This window comes from Neofelis nebulosa, chromosome X (assembly GCF_028018385.1).
Source record: "Neofelis nebulosa isolate mNeoNeb1 chromosome X, mNeoNeb1.pri, whole genome shotgun sequence".
NCBI classification, from domain to species: Eukaryota; Metazoa; Chordata; class Mammalia; order Carnivora; family Felidae; genus Neofelis; species Neofelis nebulosa.
The window spans coordinates 50,959,438-50,982,133 of NC_080800.1; the positions used below are offsets into that span (position 1 = coordinate 50,959,438).

At 41.3% G+C, this 22,696-nt stretch overlaps 1 protein-coding gene across 9 annotated transcripts; it reads right to left on the reverse strand.

The window, feature by feature from the left end:
* Positions 1–597: 597 nt before the first annotated feature.
* On the reverse strand, positions 598–12,961 carry LOC131502029 (spindlin-2). 9 transcript variants are annotated; one of them, XM_058712656.1, is made up of 4 exons: positions 12,529–12,961; positions 11,646–11,872; positions 9,544–9,619; positions 598–1,556 (listed from the first exon to the last, which is right to left on the reverse strand). In XM_058712656.1, exons 1-4 carry the CDS (start codon positions 12,755–12,757, stop codon positions 778–780), a joined length of 1,311 nt encoding a protein of 436 aa, XP_058568639.1. In that variant the 5' UTR covers positions 12,758–12,961; the 3' UTR covers positions 598–777. The 9 variants fall into 9 exon arrangements, with proteins under 9 accessions (XP_058568639.1, XP_058568641.1, XP_058568640.1 ...); XM_058712658.1 differs by having other exon boundaries at positions 12,546–12,659; XM_058712657.1 differs by having other exon boundaries at positions 12,479–12,646.
* Between the last annotated feature and the right edge of the window lie 9,735 nt (positions 12,962–22,696).

A 22,696-nucleotide genomic window follows, 5' to 3' on the forward strand; every position in this document is an offset into this window, starting at 1 on the left:
GTCCAACTTTTTCCTGGGCTTTCCCATGTCTCCTGGGCCCCACTCCCCACACCTCCTTTTCTGCATTCTCACTTCCTCTGTCAATCTTTCTGCTTGGAATTCTTCCTTCCTCAGTGTTCCTCCCCTTCTGACTCCTTACTCATGCGCAGACCCTCCCTTTGAGTATCCTCCAGATTCCTGCCAACTTTCTCTCCCCCTGCCCCTTGCTCTGGACCTCTTCTAAGCTACTTTGAGCCCCTCTCTACTCAAGGCATTCTGTTTGTTTTCCTCTAAGCCCCAAGATCTCACTCTCTCTCTGTTATTCTCTACCCCCTCCTAGTTGGGTGCCTCTCTCTCTTAGGCCATCCCTCCTCCAGGGAACCTCTTCCTAAGCAGTCACCTCCCCTTCTCCCTCCCTCTATAGCCCATCTCTAGTTCCTTCTCCTCCCCCCTCTCTAGACCAGACCAGCTAAGTCCTATTCCATTTTTAGATGACTGATTATGATACTAGCTGAACTTTATTCACAGCCTGCATTTACAGCTGTCCCTTCCTTTCATGCCCCATCCACCAAATACACCCAATCTTTTCAACATGACAAAGTCCTTACACACAGCATGTCATGTCCACATACATTTGTATTTTTCAAAAAAAAAAAAAAAAAAACAACAGTTATGCTGGCAAAGGTGTTGAATTAACAGGGACCCTTAAGCTTTCAATACACTGAAAAGCAACATTGTTTTGCACGTCTACAAAGTATACATTTGTTCTCACAAATGTGGCAAAGTTTACCCTAACAGTTAGGACTTTTTCACCAAATCATAGACATAGATATGGAAATCATCATCAAACTTGATGAAATACACAGAGGGTTTGGCTTCCACTTGGTGAATGACCATGCCAATCCGTTTGGAGCCATCTTCTTTGGTATATTCCACATGCTTACCTATCAGGCCATCTACAACTCCTCCTGTCTCCCTCTCTGCTGGAGGAGACTCACTGGACTCTGGCATGATACGGAGGTCTCCTTCTTTATAATCATCTAGAAGCTGGTACATGTACAAGACAGGATCTTTCTCATAGGTAATATAAAACCAGGCTTTCATGATAGGTGCTTGGGCTAAGACCATTCCCCTCCATTCATCCTTAGAACCATGCTCACCCTCAAACATATGTTCCACAGCTTTACCAATTATGGTGTTTGCAAGGTTGGCATCACCGACTTGAGATGATGCCACCCTATCAGAAAGAATTTTAAGAGACAAAACTCTTTCATCTCTGTGAAGTTCCAGTCCATAGACACAGTCAATTCCATCATATTTCACCAGATAAAGAGAGGGATTTATAGGCACCTGATCCAGAACGGTTCCTTTCCACTGGGTGATGGGCTCATCACCTTCCTTCCATCCATGTGAAATTCTGCAGCCCACGATGTTCCTGCGGGACTGGGACGAAGGTCTGCCTCGCTGCTTCTTTTGGGAGGTTTTTTTCTTCGTCATGTTTGTGGACCCAGTAGCCCGTCCCGAAGCTGCCCTGGTTTGTTGCCCTTCGGCCTCCTGTGCGTTGGGGGTCTTCATGCCTGCAGGGGGAGGAGAGAAGAGAAGAGAGAAACATTCAGTATGCCATAAGGTGAAGTTCTCCCAACAGCGACGTGTCTCTGTACCCTGCGTCAGAACCTAAATTTTCTCCCATGAGCCTGGCAGCAGTGCTGGAAATCCTGGCTGTGTGCCTGCAAGTGCTCTCCCTCCTAGGTTCCTTTAGACTGCGGGAAAGGGCGGCAGCGGCAGTGGTGCTGGCCAGGGTTAGGAACTCTGCAGGAGGGGGCGGGCTACCTCCCTGTTCAGAGCCCACTGCCTCCACCACCCGTCCCTGGCGCCCACTCTCAGCGCCCTGCAAAGCGCCTGTCTATTCCTTCACCGCCTTGATCCGCACGCACTCACTGTCCTCCCGCCCTGGATACCCCAGCCTGCTGCCCATACGCCCCTTGTCTACCCACAATCGCTTTCTGGCATCGGGTACCCTCACTCCTCCAGGCTCACCTTCAATTTCTTGCCTGGCTCCTAACGCCACCCCTTTTTCCTATTTCCCATCGCACTCCCCCTCCCAAGCCTCACCCAGCTCCCGCCTCCACCCCCTATCTCCAGCAGGAGTCCATCCCATCCCCCCTCCTCATCCTGGAGCCCACCAATGGCCCTGCCCTAGCTGGCGTCCGCCGCCCCGGGTCGCGGGCCTCACGTGCCCAAATCGGACACCTCGCTGCTGCCTCCGCGGTGAGCCTGTGTCGAAGGAGGATCAGCAGGCGACGAGCCGGGTGCTTGCACGGGCTGGGAGGGGTGGATCTGTAGGCGGGGAGCGCGTCTAGGAGGGCTGCGGGGTAGGCGAAGAGGATGGCGGCGGTATCCCCAGCTCTGAGCTTCGCGGGCCCTCCGCCTCCCGGTCGGCGGCGGCTGCCCCTCTGCCACATCGGGCTCCCACCAGCCGCTGCCGCCGCCGCAGTCTCCTCCCTCTTTCCGTAGCGCAGCTTCCTGCCAGGAGAGAAGCCTCCCCTTCCTGCCAAACACTGCCTGCCCACCCCCTTCCCCCAACTCTTAAGCCCACCACCTTGTGCCTGGAAGTTGCTCTGGGTCTCAAGTTCCTACCCCTTTCCAGAAGAAGCAGTAGGGGAGTCCTCAACTTTCTGCCCTTCCCCCATTGCCCCTTCTCTTTCTTCCTCCCCAGATCTGGACTCTAGTTTTGTTCTTACCTCCAGTTTCACCCTCTCAGTGCCCCTGCCTCCTCTGACCTGCCCCATGTGCTATCTTCTTCCAGTAATTAGTCTTTTCTTAATCCTAGAGCCCTTATTGTAGTTAATCTTTATAGAAAATATGCCTTTTTTATAATTTACAAGGATTTGTGATGGGAAGAGAGAAGTGTGATAGTGCTCAGTCTGCCATCTTGACACAATCTCTGTGTAATTTTTTTTCTGACTGCTCTTTCCTGGACTTTACTTCTTAGAAAGTTTTCTCCCTTTTTTCTTTTATTTATTTCTTTTTTTCTGTTACTGTATTGCAATTTTTTGCACGATTTTAACACTGTGTACATTTCAGAAAATTGATATGCAGAAAATAATCAAATGCAGTTCATTCCAGCTCCCATTCACCAGGGCTCACAGAAAAATCTTAATAGTCATTTTTTTTTTGTCATTTTTCTGTGCTCTTACAGAACTGGGATAATTTCATATATGCAATTTCACGTCCTGCTCTTTTCCATAAGGCGTAAACATTCTCTCAAGACATTAGATATTTTTGAAACCATTATTTCTCCTGTACATTCGACAAAGATTTATTGAGCCCTTATTACATGTCTGGTCATCATTCCATAAAACTCAGTTTTACAGTAACCACAAGTTAACTTTTCTCTCATTACTGTACATTTAGTCTAATGTTTCCACCATAACTAGTAACATGATCTACTAATCAGAAAGGAGAGCTTTGGAAAACATAACTTTAGAAAACAATAATTAGGTAAATTGATCATTTTACAATTCAGTTAGGAAAGAACGGGTATTCTAAAAGGGATGCTGGAATAATTGTTTAAATATTTGGGGAAATTTATAGTAAATTTATTCCCATATCAATATTTCATTTTACATCTTAAATGAAGCAAAATAAAACATAAGAAAATGCAAATGAACAATCCAAAGAGCAGTAAACAATATGAATGGTTAATAGTTAATCAAGTGAACAGTTACTGAATCAGGTGATGTGCTGAATGTTAACAGAATAAGCTGAAAACAATAAAATAATTCCTAAAAGGGAAAATAAAATGGATAAAAATCTTGACTCAACAATCAAAGTATGAGAGAACATTAACATATTGTCACTAAGCATGAGAAAAGAGTTTCACATTTAGTGCTTATGCAAATTAGGATGCTATGTCATATATAACCCTTGGAATCTCTGTAACCAGCCTGTGAGCAAAACTAGCATTATGAAGATAGCAAAGGGGGAATGGGAATACCCAGGGCCCTTTGATCATTTCATTTAGCCGCTAATCATACCCATTTCTGGAGTCCTCCTTTGGGCTTGAAGTCATGAGATAGAAAACTTTTTTTGTAGTTAAAGCAATTTGAGTCTGTGCTTACTATTACTTGAAATTCAAGGTTATCTTAAATTGCAAAGTATTTGCTTAATGAATGTATGTGTAATAGCAAGCTTGATGTAAGGTTAAGAATAACTAAAGTTTGAAGATAGAAGTTAAAGTAAAAATTAGGAAATTACTAACATCTAACTTAACTGTATTTGTTGAGCGACTTTTAATGAAATTTATTTACCTATGTAAATGATAATGTATACAATTTACAAATGCAAATTAGAAATTTATATACATATCAGTACATCCTGCTTTCAAAATAATTTGAAAACTTTTTCCAACAAAAGCAAAACAATTGAAAAAATAATTTTAACGGTTATTTTTAGTAAACTCAACTTTTAACTTTAACTTGATGTTTTAACTAGCTGCTATTTATTAATATGTCACTGACATTTTTTTCCTTTGCATCATTTGGCATAAATAATGAGTTGGATAACTACTGTAGAATTAAATATATGTTGTTTTAATTCACAAAGCACAAAATACACACAAAGGCATGGAGGACAAAATGTAAAGATACTCAAGGACAGCCAATAGGCACACATAGGCCACTTCTCATGATATGACTTCAGGAATAAGCAATAGATTGAAAGTTTTCCAATCAGAGCCACCTATTTGCTATGTTTTTTTTTTTTTAACACTGATCTTGTATACATTTTGTATATTTTCCATTAACTCAATATCAGTGTTGCTCATGGAATATCCAAGAAAACTCAATGAGAGTAATTCTAAAAATAAGATTTTATCATACAGTTGAGCTTTGGAGGATCACAAACCTTTGTAACAGGTAAGATTTTTTTTTCACCTCCCACCACACCAGGGATCAATTTCTTCCCCCTTTGGGGCAATATTATCCTAGTTGAGAATGCATTATCTAGGGATTACAGGGTAAAACAAGAAGATTGGATTGGATGTCAACTGTAATAGGAAGCCTTTGGAGAGTTTTAAGGAGGACAGTGATATAATCTCATTTATATTTTTAAAACATCACTGGCTATTATATGAAGAACTGAAAGAAAGACAAGGAGACCTTAGCTCCCCATACACAATTTAATCAGAGGTAAGAACTTCTTTTCTATAATTTTAAATTACTGAGACAATGCCCTTTTCCCTCCATGCTGTCAAAGTATCAGGTCATGTGTTTACTGCTTTTTTCAGTTCTCTGTTCATTGTTGGACCCTGGGTATTTTCCTCACAATCTTTAAAGCTCAGTTATACATTGAAAAGGTGATCTGTCATATTTTAGCTAACATTTTAAAGTGATTTTAATGATAAGAGTATTCCTCTATCCACATTTTAGTCTCTTTTAAGCCAATGGGTTAATTAGGCACTCCTGTGGACAACCAGTGGTGCAGTTCTCTCCCTTCGTGATGGAGACAAGATGATTATAGTGGAGTCAGAGAAGTCATACCCATACTTTGTGAGGGCCCTCCTTCAATATCTGCTGTTAGTTCTTTAATTAGTTAGGCAATTCACAGTTTACCTCAGAAGCCTCTCAAATTGATCTTTAAAAGGACATTAAAGTCACACAGAAAATATTAATCCCCTAAACCATAACCCATTGAAAATTATGTTCAGTATGTTCTATAACATATTAGCTGCACAAAGTAAAGAAATTATGGGCAAAATGGGTGAAATGTACAAACTTCCAGTTATAAAATAAATAAGTCATGGGGATGTAATATGCACCATGGTGACTATAGTTAATGTACTACATTGCATATTTAAAAGCTGCTAAAAGAGTAGATCTTAAAAGTTCTCATCACAACAAAAAAATTTTTGTAACTATGGTAATCATTTCATAATATATACAAATATCAAATTATTATGTTGTATACCTGAAATTAATACAATGTGTCAATAATGTACTTCAATAAGCATTTTTTATTTAAAAAAGAGATATTTCATTTTGATTCTTCTATCAATGATTATGTATAATAGTTGTCAAATAAGACCCTCATTTCCCTGGCTTCATATCTCCCAATGACTTCTTTAATTGGTGAGATTGCTAAGAGTTGGACAGGTGAGAATTGAGTTGTCTCTTGGATTTATCTCTTTTAGGCAGAAGATGCAATCCAGGGATGGGTGGCTCAGTCAGTTGAGCATTCCACTTTTGATTTTGGTTCAGGTCGTGATCTTATGGTTCCTGAGATTGAGCCCCATGTTGGGCTGTGCACTGACAGCATGGAGCCTGCTAGGGATTCTCTCCCTCTCTCTTTCTACCCATTCCCTGCTCATGTGCTCTCTAAATAAATAAGTAAACTTTAAAAATATTATAGAAGATGCAATAACATTTATTCTCAAACATACAATAAGGTTTGCAGGCTAGGGGCACCTGTTTCTATCAGGGAGACTTGCAGTTATCCAGCTTTGCCCATGAGTAGGTGAAGTATGAGGTAATCCTTGTGGCCTCATAGCTAAGCATGTCCACCAATCCAGCTTTTATCAATTATAAAAGAGATATTTTGAGGTCAATTTGTGTAATTATTATGCTTGTCTCTCAAATGGTTACAAATTTGCAAAAAGAAAAAGGATTTTATTTATCAGTATTCTAAAACCTCAACCAAAACATTATTTTGAGCTGTGGCACAATTTTAATCTGGAAGGGAAGGAATAACCATCAGGTACTCCTGGACATAGCAATAATGCTATGCCAGGACATAGCATTAATTCTCTAATATAAATACACTTGAATTTAAATTAAAAAAATAAATACAGGAAATGAGTTATTAGGAAATGTATTGTCATCTCTAAGACAGAAAAGAACTTTTGGTATTCCAAAGTGTTACTTTGCAATTGTCTCCAGGAAGGACATGGGGAAAAGGTTTGGGAAATTCTGACCATATCCCTTTAGTAGTAATGCATGCAAAATCCAAGACTGATTGTGTGATCTCGTCACTAATAACTCATTATACTATACCCACTTCCATTTTAAACTTATACTCAGAAAGAACACTTGGGCTTGGGAAATGGGGAATGGAATATGACATGCACAATGCATTTTGAATCATTCTATGTGAGCATAGGTATCTGTCCTTTACCCAGACACAGCAAAAGATTTGTCAAAATCCTGCCTCCTTTTACACCCAATTATGTTAAATTCTGTACTGTTTTAAATCCATGACAAAATCTGGGTACCTGCTGCCCATTACCATGATAGCATCATTTAGTTTTCACTTAGCTCCAATAGAAGAACTAGAAAACATTCCAAGGGGGTAAAGCTGAGAATAAAAATTTACATAAGTTTTTGTGGTTAGTTTCTCATTCTCCATGACTTCACTACATCAGGATCATACAACCAACCCTAGGCAGTAAGAGCCCAAATGCTTCCTTTCTTGTCATTGTTGTTGTTGTCGTTGTTTGAGATGTTATTTGGCTCAAAGATATCAGAAAGTCTGGAATTTAGTGTTGTCATTGACCCCTCCTACATTTCCTTCCACAAGATATCTTCTCTAAAGGAAAATCATGAGAGCTATGCTTCAAAATGTACCTAGAATTCAAACCAATCTTATCATACCACTGCTGTCAGATGAATTTAACCCACCATTACCTGTTACTGGAATATGGGAATAGTCCTGAATAAATTCCCTTTTCCATCCACGTACCCAACAGAGACACTCTCCAAAGTTGCAAGTGTTCCTAATAGAATATGAGGGAATCATGCCCTGCCTATGCTGAAAATACTCAATGGATCCCCATCAATTTCCGTGTAAAAACCAAATTCCATTCTAGGACTCCCAAGGCTCTAAGCTATCAGCTTCTGCCAGATCCCCATCATTTCTCTCAACTCATTTTCCTGATATTCTCTACCTTACTCTCTCAGCTCCAGCCATGCTGGTATCCTCGGTGTTCCTTGAGTATGTCAGGCTTACTCCTGCCCTGCTGTCCCTCTTACCTGGAATGCTCCTTCCCCAGACAGCCACAGGACTGGTCCTTTCACTGCCTTCAGGTCCTTACTCAAAAGTCATGTTCTCAGTGAGCCCCTCCCTGGACTCTATCTATCCAATTTCAGCCTCACACCTGGAATTCCAATTCCCCATTCCTTGCTTTATTTTTCCTTTCTTCACACTTACCACTTTGACAATACTTTACATTTCACTTATTGTACCTTGGCTACTGTCTGTCTCCCACACTAAAATGAAAGCTCCACCAGGGTAAGATTGTTTCATTTATTTTGTTCATTACCATATCACCAGTACCTGAGCCTGAAGACTGCCTGGCACAGAGCCTACCTAAAGTATTGGTGGGATGAAGATAAAGCAAATGAATTAAAAACAACTGGGGGGTGCCTGGGTGGCTGAGTTGGCTAAACGTCCGACTTCAGCCCAGGTCATGATCCTGCACTTTGTGGGTTCAAGCCCCGTGTTGGGCTCTGTGCTGACAGATCAGAGCCTGGAGCCTACTTCAGATTCTGTGTGTGTGTCTCTCTCTCCCCCTCCCCTGCTTGCACTCTGTCTCTCTGTCTCCCAAAAATAAATAAACATTAAAAGATGTAATAAAAAAAGCAAATGGGGTGAGCTTACGCCAAAAGTGGGGCTAGGCAGTTTCCTCTGGGTCTAGCCCCAAAGCTACAAATGCAAATGCCTTCAGGGGACAACTGGAAATTTTATTCCAGTGAGTGAATCAGGCCAGCTGGGGGTATGGCTAGTTTGAGAGAGCATTCAGAGTCTAAAATGGGCAAAGCCCTTCCTCAGACCCAGATGCTTGTATCCTTGTTGGAATGTCGAATGTTAATTCTCAGTTTATTGTTTTGTTTTTTGTTTTGTTTTATTTTGTTTTGAGGTGGGCCAGAAATATGGATTTTTGTAATGTGAAATCTCCCAAATGTCTAAGTAACTAATTTAAAAATGGAAAACACCAGGATCGAAGAAAACATGACAGCTGACTGAAATTGGCCTGTGGGTGGCCTGCAGGTGTTTGCTAGACTAAATTGTGTGATGAAAGAAAACCAGTCCCTGCAAGGTGGGCTTGCCTTGTGTGATTCTTCAGGCAAACAGTTTCAGGTCATGTTGGGTGTAGAGAGTGAACTAGAATTACCACTTTTTTTTCAAATTCTAGAAGCTCCCTGCCACCACCTGGCCCTTCCCCCCACCCCCCCACCCCCAATGTATGGAGTTAGGGAAGACTGAGCAGTGAGCTCACCTTAACTCTTTCTTTGAGGGCAGGGGCATATCTTAGTGAAGTGTAGGGTGGGGAAATCAGAGAGAAGGTTGTGAAGGAACCTTCCACAACATGACTGGAGAAAGACAAGGGGGAGAAAAAGAGAAGGACACAGACCCATGTGCTAGATCGCCATACCCCTGAGGGACTTTATTGGGGTCACTGCACCCTCTCCCCACCAACCACCGCCCCTCTATGTGGCATTATACAGTTGAAAGAGTTAGTTATACAAAGTCACAACTCCCAGCCCGACTGCCCCATGCCATCCATCTCACCTGGAAACAGAGCTGCACAAACTTCCATCACAGCTTCCCTGTGTGCTTGAGGTGGGCAAGGCTGGTCAGGAGGTACCTGTGAAGGGTCAGTAGCCACCAGCTTTGTCACGGTATAGCCTGAATAGGGACTCTAGAGGCAGCAGACCTCCATTCAGTGAAGCATTGGGTGGAACCACCTGTGGTTTCAGGCAGCTGCTGAGCTAGGCATGGATTGTCAAGTACTCCCCATGTCCTCAGATAAACATTGGGCTCAATCCTCTGATGCCCCTCCTCTCTAGGGAGGCAAGGCACAGTCCAGTAGGAGAAAGAACAGTGAGGGGACTCTTGTACCTGACTTCAGTAAGGTTCTAATTTTTTTTGGATAAAATACTTTCCAAACGCAAGGAGGCACATCTCTTAAGTCCTGAGCGCCCCGCTTACCTACGCCCCACAAGAATTGTTTATCCAGTGTAAGGGAAATGAACCAAGACCTCCGGGTCCAAGATTACTGCACCTGGTCCTCTGGGAAAAGTGAGGAGACTGCTTACAGCCCCCAGCTCATGGGGTGTCAGGTCAGTGTGTTTAAGCCGAGGGTTTGGGTTCTGCTCGGCAGGTGTGGCATGAGCTCCCTGAAATAAGAAAAGCCTTTTAGGTATAAAGTTGGCTCCTACTTAACTCAAGTCATCCCTGTCAAAATGCCATTCTAGGGAACTTCCAACCCATTTGGCTTCTTTGACAGCTGTTACATCTTTTCTGCACAGAGCCAGGAGAAGGCAATGTGGATACTGCCAGAAGTCCAACTTTTTCCTGGGCTTTCCCATGTCTCCTGGGCCCCACTCCCCACACCTCCTTTTCTGCATTCTCACTTCCTCTGTCAATCTTTCTGCTTGGAATTCTTCCTTCCTCAGTGTTCCTCCCCTTCTGACTCCTTACTCATGCGCAGACCCTCCCTTTGAGTATCCTCCAGATTCCTGCCAACTTTCTCTCCCCCTGCCCCTTGCTCTGGACCTCTTCTAAGCTACTTTGAGCCCCTCTCTACTCAAGGCATTCTGTTTGTTTTCCTCTAAGCCCCAAGATCTCACTCTCTCTCTGTTATTCTCTACCCCCTCCTAGTTGGGTGCCTCTCTCTCTTAGGCCATCCCTCCTCCAGGGAACCTCTTCCTAAGCAGTCACCTCCCCTTCTCCCTCCCTCTATAGCCCATCTCTAGTTCCTTCTCCTCCCCCCTCTCTAGACCAGACCAGCTAAGTCCTATTCCATTTTTAGATGACTGATTATGATACTAGCTGAACTTTATTCACAGCCTGCATTTACAGCTGTCCCTTCCTTTCATGCCCCATCCACCAAATACACCCAATCTTTTCAACATGACAAAGTCCTTACACACAGCATGTCATGTCCACATACATTTGTATTTTTCAAAAAAAAAAAAAAAAAAACAACAGTTATGCTGGCAAAGGTGTTGAATTAACAGGGACCCTTAAGCTTTCAATACACTGAAAAGCAACATTGTTTTGCACGTCTACAAAGTATACATTTGTTCTCACAAATGTGGCAAAGTTTACCCTAACAGTTAGGACTTTTTCACCAAATCATAGACATAGATATGGAAATCATCATCAAACTTGATGAAATACACAGAGGGTTTGGCTTCCACTTGGTGAATGACCATGCCAATCCGTTTGGAGCCATCTTCTTTGGTATATTCCACATGCTTACCTATCAGGCCATCTACAACTCCTCCTGTCTCCCTCTCTGCTGGAGGAGACTCACTGGACTCTGGCATGATACGGAGGTCTCCTTCTTTATAATCATCTAGAAGCTGGTACATGTACAAGACAGGATCTTTCTCATAGGTAATATAAAACCAGGCTTTCATGATAGGTGCTTGGGCTAAGACCATTCCCCTCCATTCATCCTTAGAACCATGCTCACCCTCAAACATATGTTCCACAGCTTTACCAATTATGGTGTTTGCAAGGTTGGCATCACCGACTTGAGATGATGCCACCCTATCAGAAAGAATTTTAAGAGACAAAACTCTTTCATCTCTGTGAAGTTCCAGTCCATAGACACAGTCAATTCCATCATATTTCACCAGATAAAGAGAGGGATTTATAGGCACCTGATCCAGAACGGTTCCTTTCCACTGGGTGATGGGCTCATCACCTTCCTTCCATCCATGTGAAATTCTGCAGCCCACGATGTTCCTGCGGGACTGGGACGAAGGTCTGCCTCGCTGCTTCTTTTGGGAGGTTTTTTTCTTCGTCATGTTTGTGGACCCAGTAGCCCGTCCCGAAGCTGCCCTGGTTTGTTGCCCTTCGGCCTCCTGTGCGTTGGGGGTCTTCATGCCTGCAGGGGGAGGAGAGAAGAGAAGAGAGAAACATTCAGTATGCCATAAGGTGAAGTTCTCCCAACAGCGACGTGTCTCTGTACCCTGCGTCAGAACCCAAATTTTCTCCCATGAGCCTGGCAGCAGTGCTGGAAATCCTGGCTGTGTGCCTGCAAGTGCTCTCCCTCCTAGGTTCCTTTAGACTGCGGGAAAGGGCGGCAGCGGCAGTGGTGCTGGCCAGGGTTAGGAACTCTGCAGGAGGGGGCGGGCTACCTCCCTGTTCAGAGCCCACTGCCTCCACCACCCGTCCCTGGCGCCCACTCTCAGCGCCCTGCAAAGCGCCTGTCTATTCCTTCACCGCCTTGATCCGCACGCACTCACTGTCCTCCCGCCCTGGATACCCCAGCCTGCTGCCCATACGCCCCTTGTCTACCCACAATCGCTTTCTGGCATCGGGTACCCTCACTCCTCCAGGCTCACCTTCAATTTCTTGCCTGGCTCCTAACGCCACCCCCTTTTCCTATTTCCCATCGCACTCCCCCTCCCAAGCCTCACCCAGCTCCCGCCTCCACCCCCTATCTCCAGCAGGAGTCCATCCCATCCCCCCTCCTCATCCTGGAGCCCACCAATGGCCCTGCCCTAGCTGGCGTCCGCCGCCCCGGGTCGCGGGCCTCACGTGCCCAAATCGGACACCTCGCTGCTGCCTCCGCGGTGAGCCTGTGTCGAAGGAGGATCAGCAGGCGACGAGCCGGGTGCTTGCACGGGCTGGGAGGGGTGGATCTGTAGGCGGGGAGCGCGTCTAGGAGGGCTGCGGGGTAGGCGAAGAGGATGGCGGCGGTATCCCCAGCTCTGAGCTTCGCGGGCCCTCCGCCTCCCGGTCGGCGGCGGCTGCCCCTCTGCCACATCGGGCTCCCACCAGCCGCTGCCGCCGCCGCAGTCTCCTCCCTCTCTCTGTATAGGAGTAGACTTTCAGTTTCCTGTCGGTAAAGAGGCCTCCCCTTCCTGCTAAATACTAGGCAACCAGCCTTCCTAGTCTTTCAACTACTCCTTGGCTGTTCCTCTTGTTTCCAAAAATCGGATCCTTGAGACCTGTAGGTTGTCCTTTCCTCTTCTTGTGTAACCCCACTATCTCAGGCTCTCTAGCTCCACCTCTCATCTCTCCTGCTAGAAATCCTTTTCATTTTTTTCACATATTCTTCACACTTTCTGCATATTCACAAATTCACGAAAAAATACTTTACCCAAAGCACACATAGTAGAGAAATCCTTTATATTCCTAGGAAAATTTATGATATGTATATACATGCACATCTTCTCTATGTATTTACAGGTAATCATATCCCCAGACATGTAATATGAAGTACACACCTCTGCAATCACATAACATACAGACATAATTCTCCATTTATGCATATCCGCAGAAATGTCCATAATAAGAATTTATCCAAAGCAGGTGTGAGCATCTTAGATTTTGAGATCTGTATTTGGAAAATAGTGGCTTATTTTAAACTTAGCGAGTTTTTCTAGAATTTGATTACAGTTAGCAATAACCTTATCTAGTTTTGCATAAAGTGTTATTCATTTTGAATCTTGTTTGTATCTGCTTATGTTGTTTATAGATTGTTTCAACATATCTTATAATTCTGTAAAATATCAATAATGGTATGGTACTATATCTGGTAAGATGTTATCAGCTACTTGCCCGAGGAAAGAAATCTCAAAATGATTCAAAATAAACGTAATTATTGGCTAATTATTTGAAAAATCTGATAAGTATCATTAGGCTTAGTCTTTGTGCCCAGTCTCATGGGCTGAATTACTTCTCTTCCAAATTAATAAATTTATGTCCTAACAGTACCTCAAAATGTTAATGTATTTGGAGGTAGGGTCTGTAAAGCAGTAATTAAGGTGAAATGGTATCACATGGGTGGGCATTAATCCAATGTAACTGGTGTCTTTATAAGAAGAGGAGATTAGAACACAGGCACACATGTAAGAAAGAACATGCAAAGACAAGGGAGAACATGGCCATGTGGAAGCCAAGAAGTGAAACCTGAAATCTTGGACTTGGACATCTTGATCTTGGATTGATAAGTTCTAGAACCGCGAGAAAATAAATTTGCATGATTTAAGACTCTGAGTCTTTGTTACTTTTTATTTAAGTTTATTTATTTATTTTGAGTGAGATAGGGAATGCACACACAAGCGTGGGAGGAGGAGAGAGAGAGAGAGAAAGAGAGAGAAAGGGAGAGAATCACAAGCAGGCTCTGCACTGTCAGCACAAACTCCAATGTGGGGCTCAATCCTACCTACTGTGGGATCATGACCTGAGCCAAAAGCAAGAGTTGGAAGCTTACCCAACTGAGCCACCAAGCAGCCCCTCTTTGTTATGTTTTTTTTAATGTCTATTTAGTTTTGAGAGAGAGAGACAGTGTGTGCTCATGGGAGGGGCAGAGAGAAGGGAGACACAGAATCTGAAGCAAGCTCCAGGCTTGCTTGCTCTATCAGCATAGAGCAAGATACAGGGCTTGAACTTGTGAACCATGAGATCATGACCTGAGATGAAATTGGACACTTAACATGCTGAGCCACCCAAGTGCCCCTCTTTGTTACCTTTTTAATACAATCCTAATAAATGAATACACTCAATGATGGCATCCAAAATCAGTTTTGCTGTATTTTCTATTTTCTCTCTGATGTCAGTTTCATCATGAAGCTTATATTACAATATGGCTGTCAACATCCTTATGTTTATGTAGTGACAGAGAGAACCTCTACAAGAACTTTTCAGCAAAATTTTGCTTTGCTTTGATTGGGACCAGCATAGATCCTTTGCCTGATCTTGTAATATGGATAAAGATAACACCATATTCACTTTCTCAGGTCCAGTGTATATACTTATTTGGAAAGCAATCACATTAACAAAGTGGATCCATTTGAATAATTGGCTTATGTTAATTAAGTGTCATCCCTAAAGTTGGAGGTGGGGTCAATCCCACCAAAATGACATGGGAACTCCACAATTGAGGAAGATTGAAATAGATATTGACAGGGTAATCAACAATGTCTATAGCAATTCCAGGCTATTATTTGGAAAGGCAATCTGAAAGCTTCTATTACTCTTCTAAAATTTATGTTTCTCTGATACTATGCCTAGATAGTCACTTCCAATTAATCACAGATTTCTTTGGTTAGCTCATAACAACTTACACCCTTTCAAAATTTTTATTTCTAAATTCTTTCAACTTGTGGGTATGTTATTTACACCATTCCTTGTGACTTTTGCTGTCTTTGGGTTTCATTTATAAAAATATTTTGCTGAAATTTGGACCAGGCTCCTTACAGTTATCCTTTAACATTCCTGATTTTGAATTGTCTGACCCAATAAGGGTAAACAGTATGATTAGATTTATACATTAAATGTCCCAGGGCATCAAAGCTCACATTGTACTTTTATGTACACCAAAAATCTTCTATCTCAAAACAAATTTTCTGACCTCTGGGAAAACTAGTAAGTCGTAACTTCTGTACCTTCTTGGGAATTAAGTTAAAGAGAGAATAATTTGATAATGACCCCACTGGGCACATTTAGGAAGGACTTTAATGTTGTCTTAGAAACTATTTCTTCTGGTATCACTACGAGTAGAATCTATGCAGTGTGCAAGAATGACTCCTTAAATACCACCAAGGAACAAACTTTCCCAACTGTTTTTACATATCCCACCTTGTGCCTTCTCCAAACTACAAAGGCTTTAAGGACAGATATATTGCTTATATACTATCTTCTCTTTAGTCTCGGCCTTATTTATGACCCCCATATCTTGCCATTTGCCTTTGAGTTCTCATTGCACACAGATTTCAGGCTTCCTATCCTCTTAAACAGTTATTACACCTTAGATTCACCCAAAAATATTCAGAACTCCACAACACTTTATATACTATCCATATGTTAACTTAACCATACATGTATTAAGAAATTCCAATTGGTGCACCTGGGTGTCTCAGTTGATTGAGCATCTGACTTTGGCTCAGGTCATGATCTCATGGCTTGTGAGTTGGAGCCCAGCCTTGGGATCTCTGCTGTCAGCATGGAGCCCACTTCAGATCTTTTGTCTCCCTCCCTGTCTTTCCCTTCCCTGCATGCACTCTGTCTCTCAAAAATAAATAAACCTTTTTTTTAAAGAAATTCCAATTAATTTCTTCAAGCTAAGCATGTATAATGGCATTTGCATGGAGTTGTGGTATAAACTCAGTCTGGAAGAAATCAAGAACTATTCCATATTTATGATATTTGGTCAGTGGTCTACTTCTAAAGTATACATTGTTAGGGAAAACACTTACAATTATCTTTAAGAAAGGGAGAAGGTTGTTGATATTTGAAACTCTCTTCCGTTGCTTTGTTATACCATACTGAGTTCCTCACATTCTTTGTTTCATTGCACTGGTAAATAAGAGCATCTCCTCACTATGATTAACACTGGTGGAGTTGTCCATCTAAAGACTGACTCAAGCTGGGATTACTGGCCTGGTATGATAATTGTGTAGCCCATTCAGAAGTCTAATTGGAAGAATGTGTAGCCAGTTGATGTGCATTTGTGGACTTTCTCATCATGTGTTCAGCTCCCTACAGTCTACTTCTTACCATGAAGCTGTGACAAGAAGGTACTATGCAAGATACCATTGAAATGCTTTTTATTTATACATATGCAAACACTACATAGACCTCTAATACCTCAGATTTTGGGGGCAGTGAGTAATTCAAAGTCTTAAAGTTACAGAGCCATCAGGAAAGGGGTATTCTAAAGCTGTGCTTTACATATATATTTAGTTTTAATTTATGAGGAAAAGGTTGGATGTTTCTGACCACATTTTAATCCATGAACAAACCAGGGCTGATTTGCCCCATTATTTCAGCTGTATATACTACCTCTTCTTTCATCTTAACTCATATTGAGTCATCCAGTGTGGCTTGGGAAATGGGTTGTGTAGCAGACTGAATTATGTCCTCCAAAAATTCATATGTTGAGGCCCTAATTCCCAATGTGATGATATTTGGAAATAGGTCCTGTGGGAGAAAATATGGGTAGTTGAGGTCATGAGGGTGAGGTCACAATAGGATTAGTGCCCTTATATGAAGAGGAAAAGACATCAGAGCTCAGTCTTTACCGTGTAGGGACTCAGTACGAAGGTGGCCATCTGCAAGCCAGGAAGAAAGCTCTCACCGAGAACTGCATTGCTTGGCACCTTGATCTTGGACTTCTAGATTCTAAAATTGTGAGAAACTGGGGCACCTGAGTGGCTCAGTCGGTTAAGCATCTGACTTCAGCTCAGGTCATGATCTCACGGTTCATGGGTTTGAGCCCCACGTTGGACTCTGTTCTGACAGCTCAGAGCCTGGAGCCTGCTTCAGATGCTGTGTCTCACTCTTCTCTGCCCCCCCCCCCCCGCTCACACTGTCTCTCTCTCAAAAAAAATAAATAAACATTAAGAAAATTAAAATTGTGAGAAATAAATTTCTGTTGTTTAAGTAATCCAGTCTGTGGTATTTTGCTATGGCAATCCAAGCAGATTAATATAGGTTGTGACCTTGGCAATGAGCCTTAAGCAATTCTTCCAGGTCAGCACCTACCCCTTTTCCAGGCATATATGTCTGTTCTTGATCTTACTTTCTTTCAAAGAGCCAATTTATTTAAATACCACACACTACTATAACTCCTTGCCAAATTCACTTGATTCCCATTGTTGGAAGTACTGCAGATGGGAATCTCAATGTGTTAAAATCTGCTTTCCCTTCAATTGTAGGCTATTTCTTAATTTCTGTGGAAAAAAACCCAGTTGTATTCAATTTCTGTCTTCTCAGCAGAGAAAGGATTTAGCCAGATGAGAATCTACACATTGCAGTTCATCTTTAGATGTCTAAATGATTCATTCTACCATGCCCAAGAGTTTAAGATGATGCACTTTGTGGACCACACTTCAATTCTTGGGACTCAGGTCCTCTGGATTCTTCTGCGTAAAATAAAACATTTCTACTGGGCATTATGTAGAGATAGGGATATTCACCTATTTTGGGACACAAGGTTTGACCCAGTAAAACCAACTCCTCAGAGAAACAAACTCAGAAGTATTTGGCAACAGGTCAGGGTGAGGCTCTTGTATTTATATCAACATACTGTGAAGGAGTTCCTGGGGAGGGATCCAAGATCAGTAGCCAGCATCATAGCCTCAACCTGAGGAGGATCTTCATAGGTCTTGCACTGATGGATCTGACTTGACAGATTTTGGCTGTGGTCTCAGAGAATCTACATGAAATTGACGGGGGCATATTCAATCAACTGTTAGGGGTGCCATTGTCCCTAACCCTCTTATAAGTACTGCTAATCAGCAGCATGTGGGTGAAGGGGTTGAGTTCTACACAGATAGCACTTCAAAGAAGTAGAAAGGTTTATTTTCCCTTTCACATTCTGAAGCCACTGGAAAATCTCTTTAAGAGTCACTTTGCCCTTAGATAAGATCTTTGTAATTTCTTCCAGTGATGATATTCTAGGTGGTCTTTTTATTTGGCCTGTTAATTGTAAAGCAAATTGTCTAAAATGATAAACTGAAAATTGACAGGTATGCAAAACTAATGAGTTTGATTATTAGAAATGATTTAATTGAGCTGATATAATACCTGTTTGTATTGAGATTTCTAATTAAAGTATTTCCTTATACAATAATAGTCTAGTGGTTGAAATAACTTAAAAAATAATCATAAGATAAGAAATCATTGCTTAAAGTAGTTTAAATTGCTTGTTGAAGTACATCCAAAATATTTAAGAGTGATTAGCTCCCTTTGGAGCTGAACTATAGTCTTTTTCCTTAAATGATAATAATTAGTTAATGCCCTAGGACTAAACTCTAGACTATATAGCCTAAACTCTTAGAACTCAAATTTTAACATGCCTATTAATCATCTGGGGGGGGGGGTCTTATTAAAATGCAGATTCTGATTAAGTAGGTCTGGAATATAACCTGAGATTCTGCCAGGTGATACCCAGGCAGCTGGTGCATGAACTACGTTTTAAGTAGCAAGGAGTAGAGTTTCCATTAAATAGTTTCTTGGACAAAGAAAACTAGGGTAGAATGTGTCCTAAAAAGCCTCAGTTGATGAGACTTTTCTCTCATCAATTGGAAAAGAATACCTAGTTCTGTGAACTACAAAAGACTAGACGAGCTCATTACCTGGCTTTTTCTACCTATTACAATGACATCTGGGATATTGTATTGTGATATGCTTTATTTTATAAACCTCCCTATATTCTTTGAAGGCATGAGACATAGGGGTGGTGGGTATCTACAAATGAAATTGAGCATAAGCTTAAATACATCGGTCTTATGTAAATCATCATCTTAAAGCAGTGGGGGTCAAAAATTTTGCCGCATGTACCAACTAGAAGTACTCTGAAATATTAATGCACTCACCTACATGTTTTAGGATGGCATAAAAACGTTTTTATCACAGGACTGTGCACTTACAAAGGATGTAATATCCTTTGTACTGTTAATACTGAAATTTTATTTATTTTTTTTTAATTTTTTTTCAACTTTTTTTTAAATTTATTTTTGGGACAGAGAGAGACAGAGCATGAACGGGGGAGGGGCAGAGAGAGAGGGAGACACAGAATCGGAAACAGGCTCCAGGCTCCGAGCCATCAGCCCAGAGCCTGACGCGGGGCTCGAACTCACAGACCGCGAGATCGTGACCTGGCTGAAGTCGGACGCTTAACCGACTGCGCCACCCAGGCGCCCCAATACTGAAATTTTAAAATGAGAAGTTTACATTGCTTTTTTAAAATGGATGCAACCAAATAAAAATGCCACACTTATTTGATATCTACCATTATCCATTTAAAAAATTAATGCAAAAATCTTATTTATCTATTGGAAATAATTATTTTTTAACTTGAATTTCTATACTAAATTTGTCACGAAAATTTATCCTAATGTAATGTTTATGCCTGAACATTTTTTCACTCATATTGCTTTGCAACAAAAACCAATATACATACAAATTTTAGGATTGCTTGTTCTAGCTTTGAAAATAATGCTGGTGCAATTTTGATTGGGATTGCATTGAATGTATAGATTGCTTTGGGTAGTATTGACATTTTAACAATATTTATTCTTCCAATTCATGAGCACGGAATGCTTTTCCATTTCTTTGTATCTTCTTCAATTTCCTTCATAAGCTTTCGATAGTTTTCAGCATACAGGTATTTTACATGTTTGGTTAGGTTTATTCCTAGGTATTTTATGATTCTTGGTGCAATTGTGAATTGGATCAGTTTCTTTATTTGTCTTTCTGTTGTTTCATTATTAGTGTATAAGAATTCAACTGATTTCTGTACCTTGATTCTGTATCCTGTGACTTTGCTGAATTCATGTATCAGTCATAGCAGACTTTTGGTGGAGTCTATCAGATTTTCCATGTATAATATCATGTCATCTGCAAAAAGTGAAAGCTTGACTTCATCTTTGCCAACTTTGATGCTTTTGATTTCCTTTTGTTGTCTGATTGTTGATGCTAGGACTTCCAACATTATGTTAAACAACAGTGGTGAGAGTGGACATCCATGTTTGTTCCCGATCTCAGGAAAAAGCTCTTAGTTTTTATTATTGAGGATGATATTAGCTGTGGGCTTTTCACAAATGGCTTCTATGATGTTAAGTATGTTCCTTCTATCCCGACTTTCTCAAGGGTGTTTATTAAGAAATGACGCAGAATTTTGTCAAATGATTTTTCTGCGTCAATTGACAGGATCATATGGTTCTTATCTTTTCTTTTATTAATGTGATGTATCACATTGATTGATTTGCGAATATTGAACCAGCCCTGCAGCCTAGGCATGAATCCCACTTGATCATGGTGAATAATTCTTTTTATATACTGTTGAATTCGATTTGCTAGTATCTTGTTGAAAATTTTTGTATCCGTATTCATCAGGGATACTGGCCTGTAGTTCTCTTTTCTTGCTGGGTCTCTCTCTGGTTTAGGAATCAATGGAACTCTGGCTTTATAGAATGAGTCTGAAAGTTTTCCTTCCCTTTCTATTTTTTTGAATAGCTTGAGAAGGATAGGTATTATCTCTGCTTTAAATGTCTTGTAGAATTCCCCAGGGAAGCCATCTGGTCCTGGACTCTTATTTGTTGGGAGATTTTTTAAAAACTGATTCAATTTCTTTACTGGTTATGGGTCTGTTCAAGCTTTCTATTTCTTCCTGTTTGAGTTTTGGAAGTGTGTGTGTGCTTAGGAATTTATCCATTTCTTCCAGGTTGTCCAGTTTGTTGGCATAAAATTTTTCATAGTATTTGCTGATAATTTCTTGTATTTCTGACGGATTGGTTGTAATAATTCCATTTTCATTTATGATTTTATCTATTTTGGTCATCTCCCTTTTCTTTTTGAGAGGCCTGGCTAAAGGTTTATCAATTTTGTTTATTTTTTCAAAAAACCAACTCTTGGTTTCGTTGATCTGCTCTACAGTTTTTTTAGATTCTATATTGTTTACTTATGCTCTGATCTTTATTATTTCTCTTCTTCTGCTGGGTTTGGGGTGTCTTTGCTGTTCTGTTTCTATTTCCTTTAGGTGTGCTGTTAGATTTTGTATTTGGGATTTTTCTTGTTTCTTGAGATAGGCCTGGATTGCAATGTATTTTCCTCTCAGGACTGCCTTCGCTGCAACCCAAAGCGTTTGGATTGTTGTATTTTCATTTTAATTTGTTTCCATAAATTTTTAAATTTCTTCTCTAATTGCCTGGTTGACCCATTCATTCTTTAGTTGGGTGTTCTTTAACCTCCATGCTTTTGGAGGTTTTCCAGACTTTTTCCTGTGGTTGATTTCAAGTTTCATTGCATTGTGGTCTGAAAGTGTGCATGGTATGATCTCAATTCTTTTATACTTATGAAGGGCTGTTTTGTGACCCAGTATGTGATCTATCTTGGAGAATATCCCATGTGCACTCAAGAAGAAAGTATATTCTGTTGCTTTGGTATGCAGAGTTCTAAATATATCTGTCAAGTCTATCTGATACAATGTGTCATTCAGGGCCATTGTTTCTTTATTGATTCTGTGTCTAGATGATCTGTCAGTTGCTGTAAGTGGAGTATTAAAGTCCCCTGCAATTACCACATTCTTATCAATAAGGTTGCTTATGTTTGTGATTAATTATTTTATATATTTGGGTGCTTCTGAATTCAGTGCATAAATATTCATAATTCTTATCTCTTCCTGATGGATAGACTCTGTAATTATTATATAATGCCTTTCTTCATCTCTTGTTACAGACTTTAATTTAAAGTCTAGTTTGTCTGATATAAGTATGGCCACTTCAGCTTTCTTTTGACTTCCAGTAGCATGATAGATAGTTCTCCATCCCCTCACTTTCAATCTGAAGGTGTACTCAGGTCTAAAATGAGTCTCTTGATTTACAAAGGTGCCCCGGGGGAAAGAGGGGCCTTCAGCCAAGCACTCCTTGTAAAGGGTAGGGGGAAAATTATTTTTCCTCCTCTGCAGTTTGTGGCGACTAGGATGAGGCCTGCTGAGAGACCCCAGTCTTTCTGGAACCTGCAGCTGCGGCCTTCTGGGAAACCCGCGGAAGCTGCGCAGGCAAAGGATTCTCGCCCCAGTCAGCCCTCAGTCTGCGGTGCCTGCTCGAGGGAGGAAAGTGAAGAACCCCAAACACTAGGAGACTAAAGAAGAAGAAGTTATGATCCAAATCAAGTCTGAAATTTCTTTCAACTGATTGCTTTCCCTGCTAGTAACTCAATAGGCAATACTACTTCTTTCAAAAATCAGTGAACA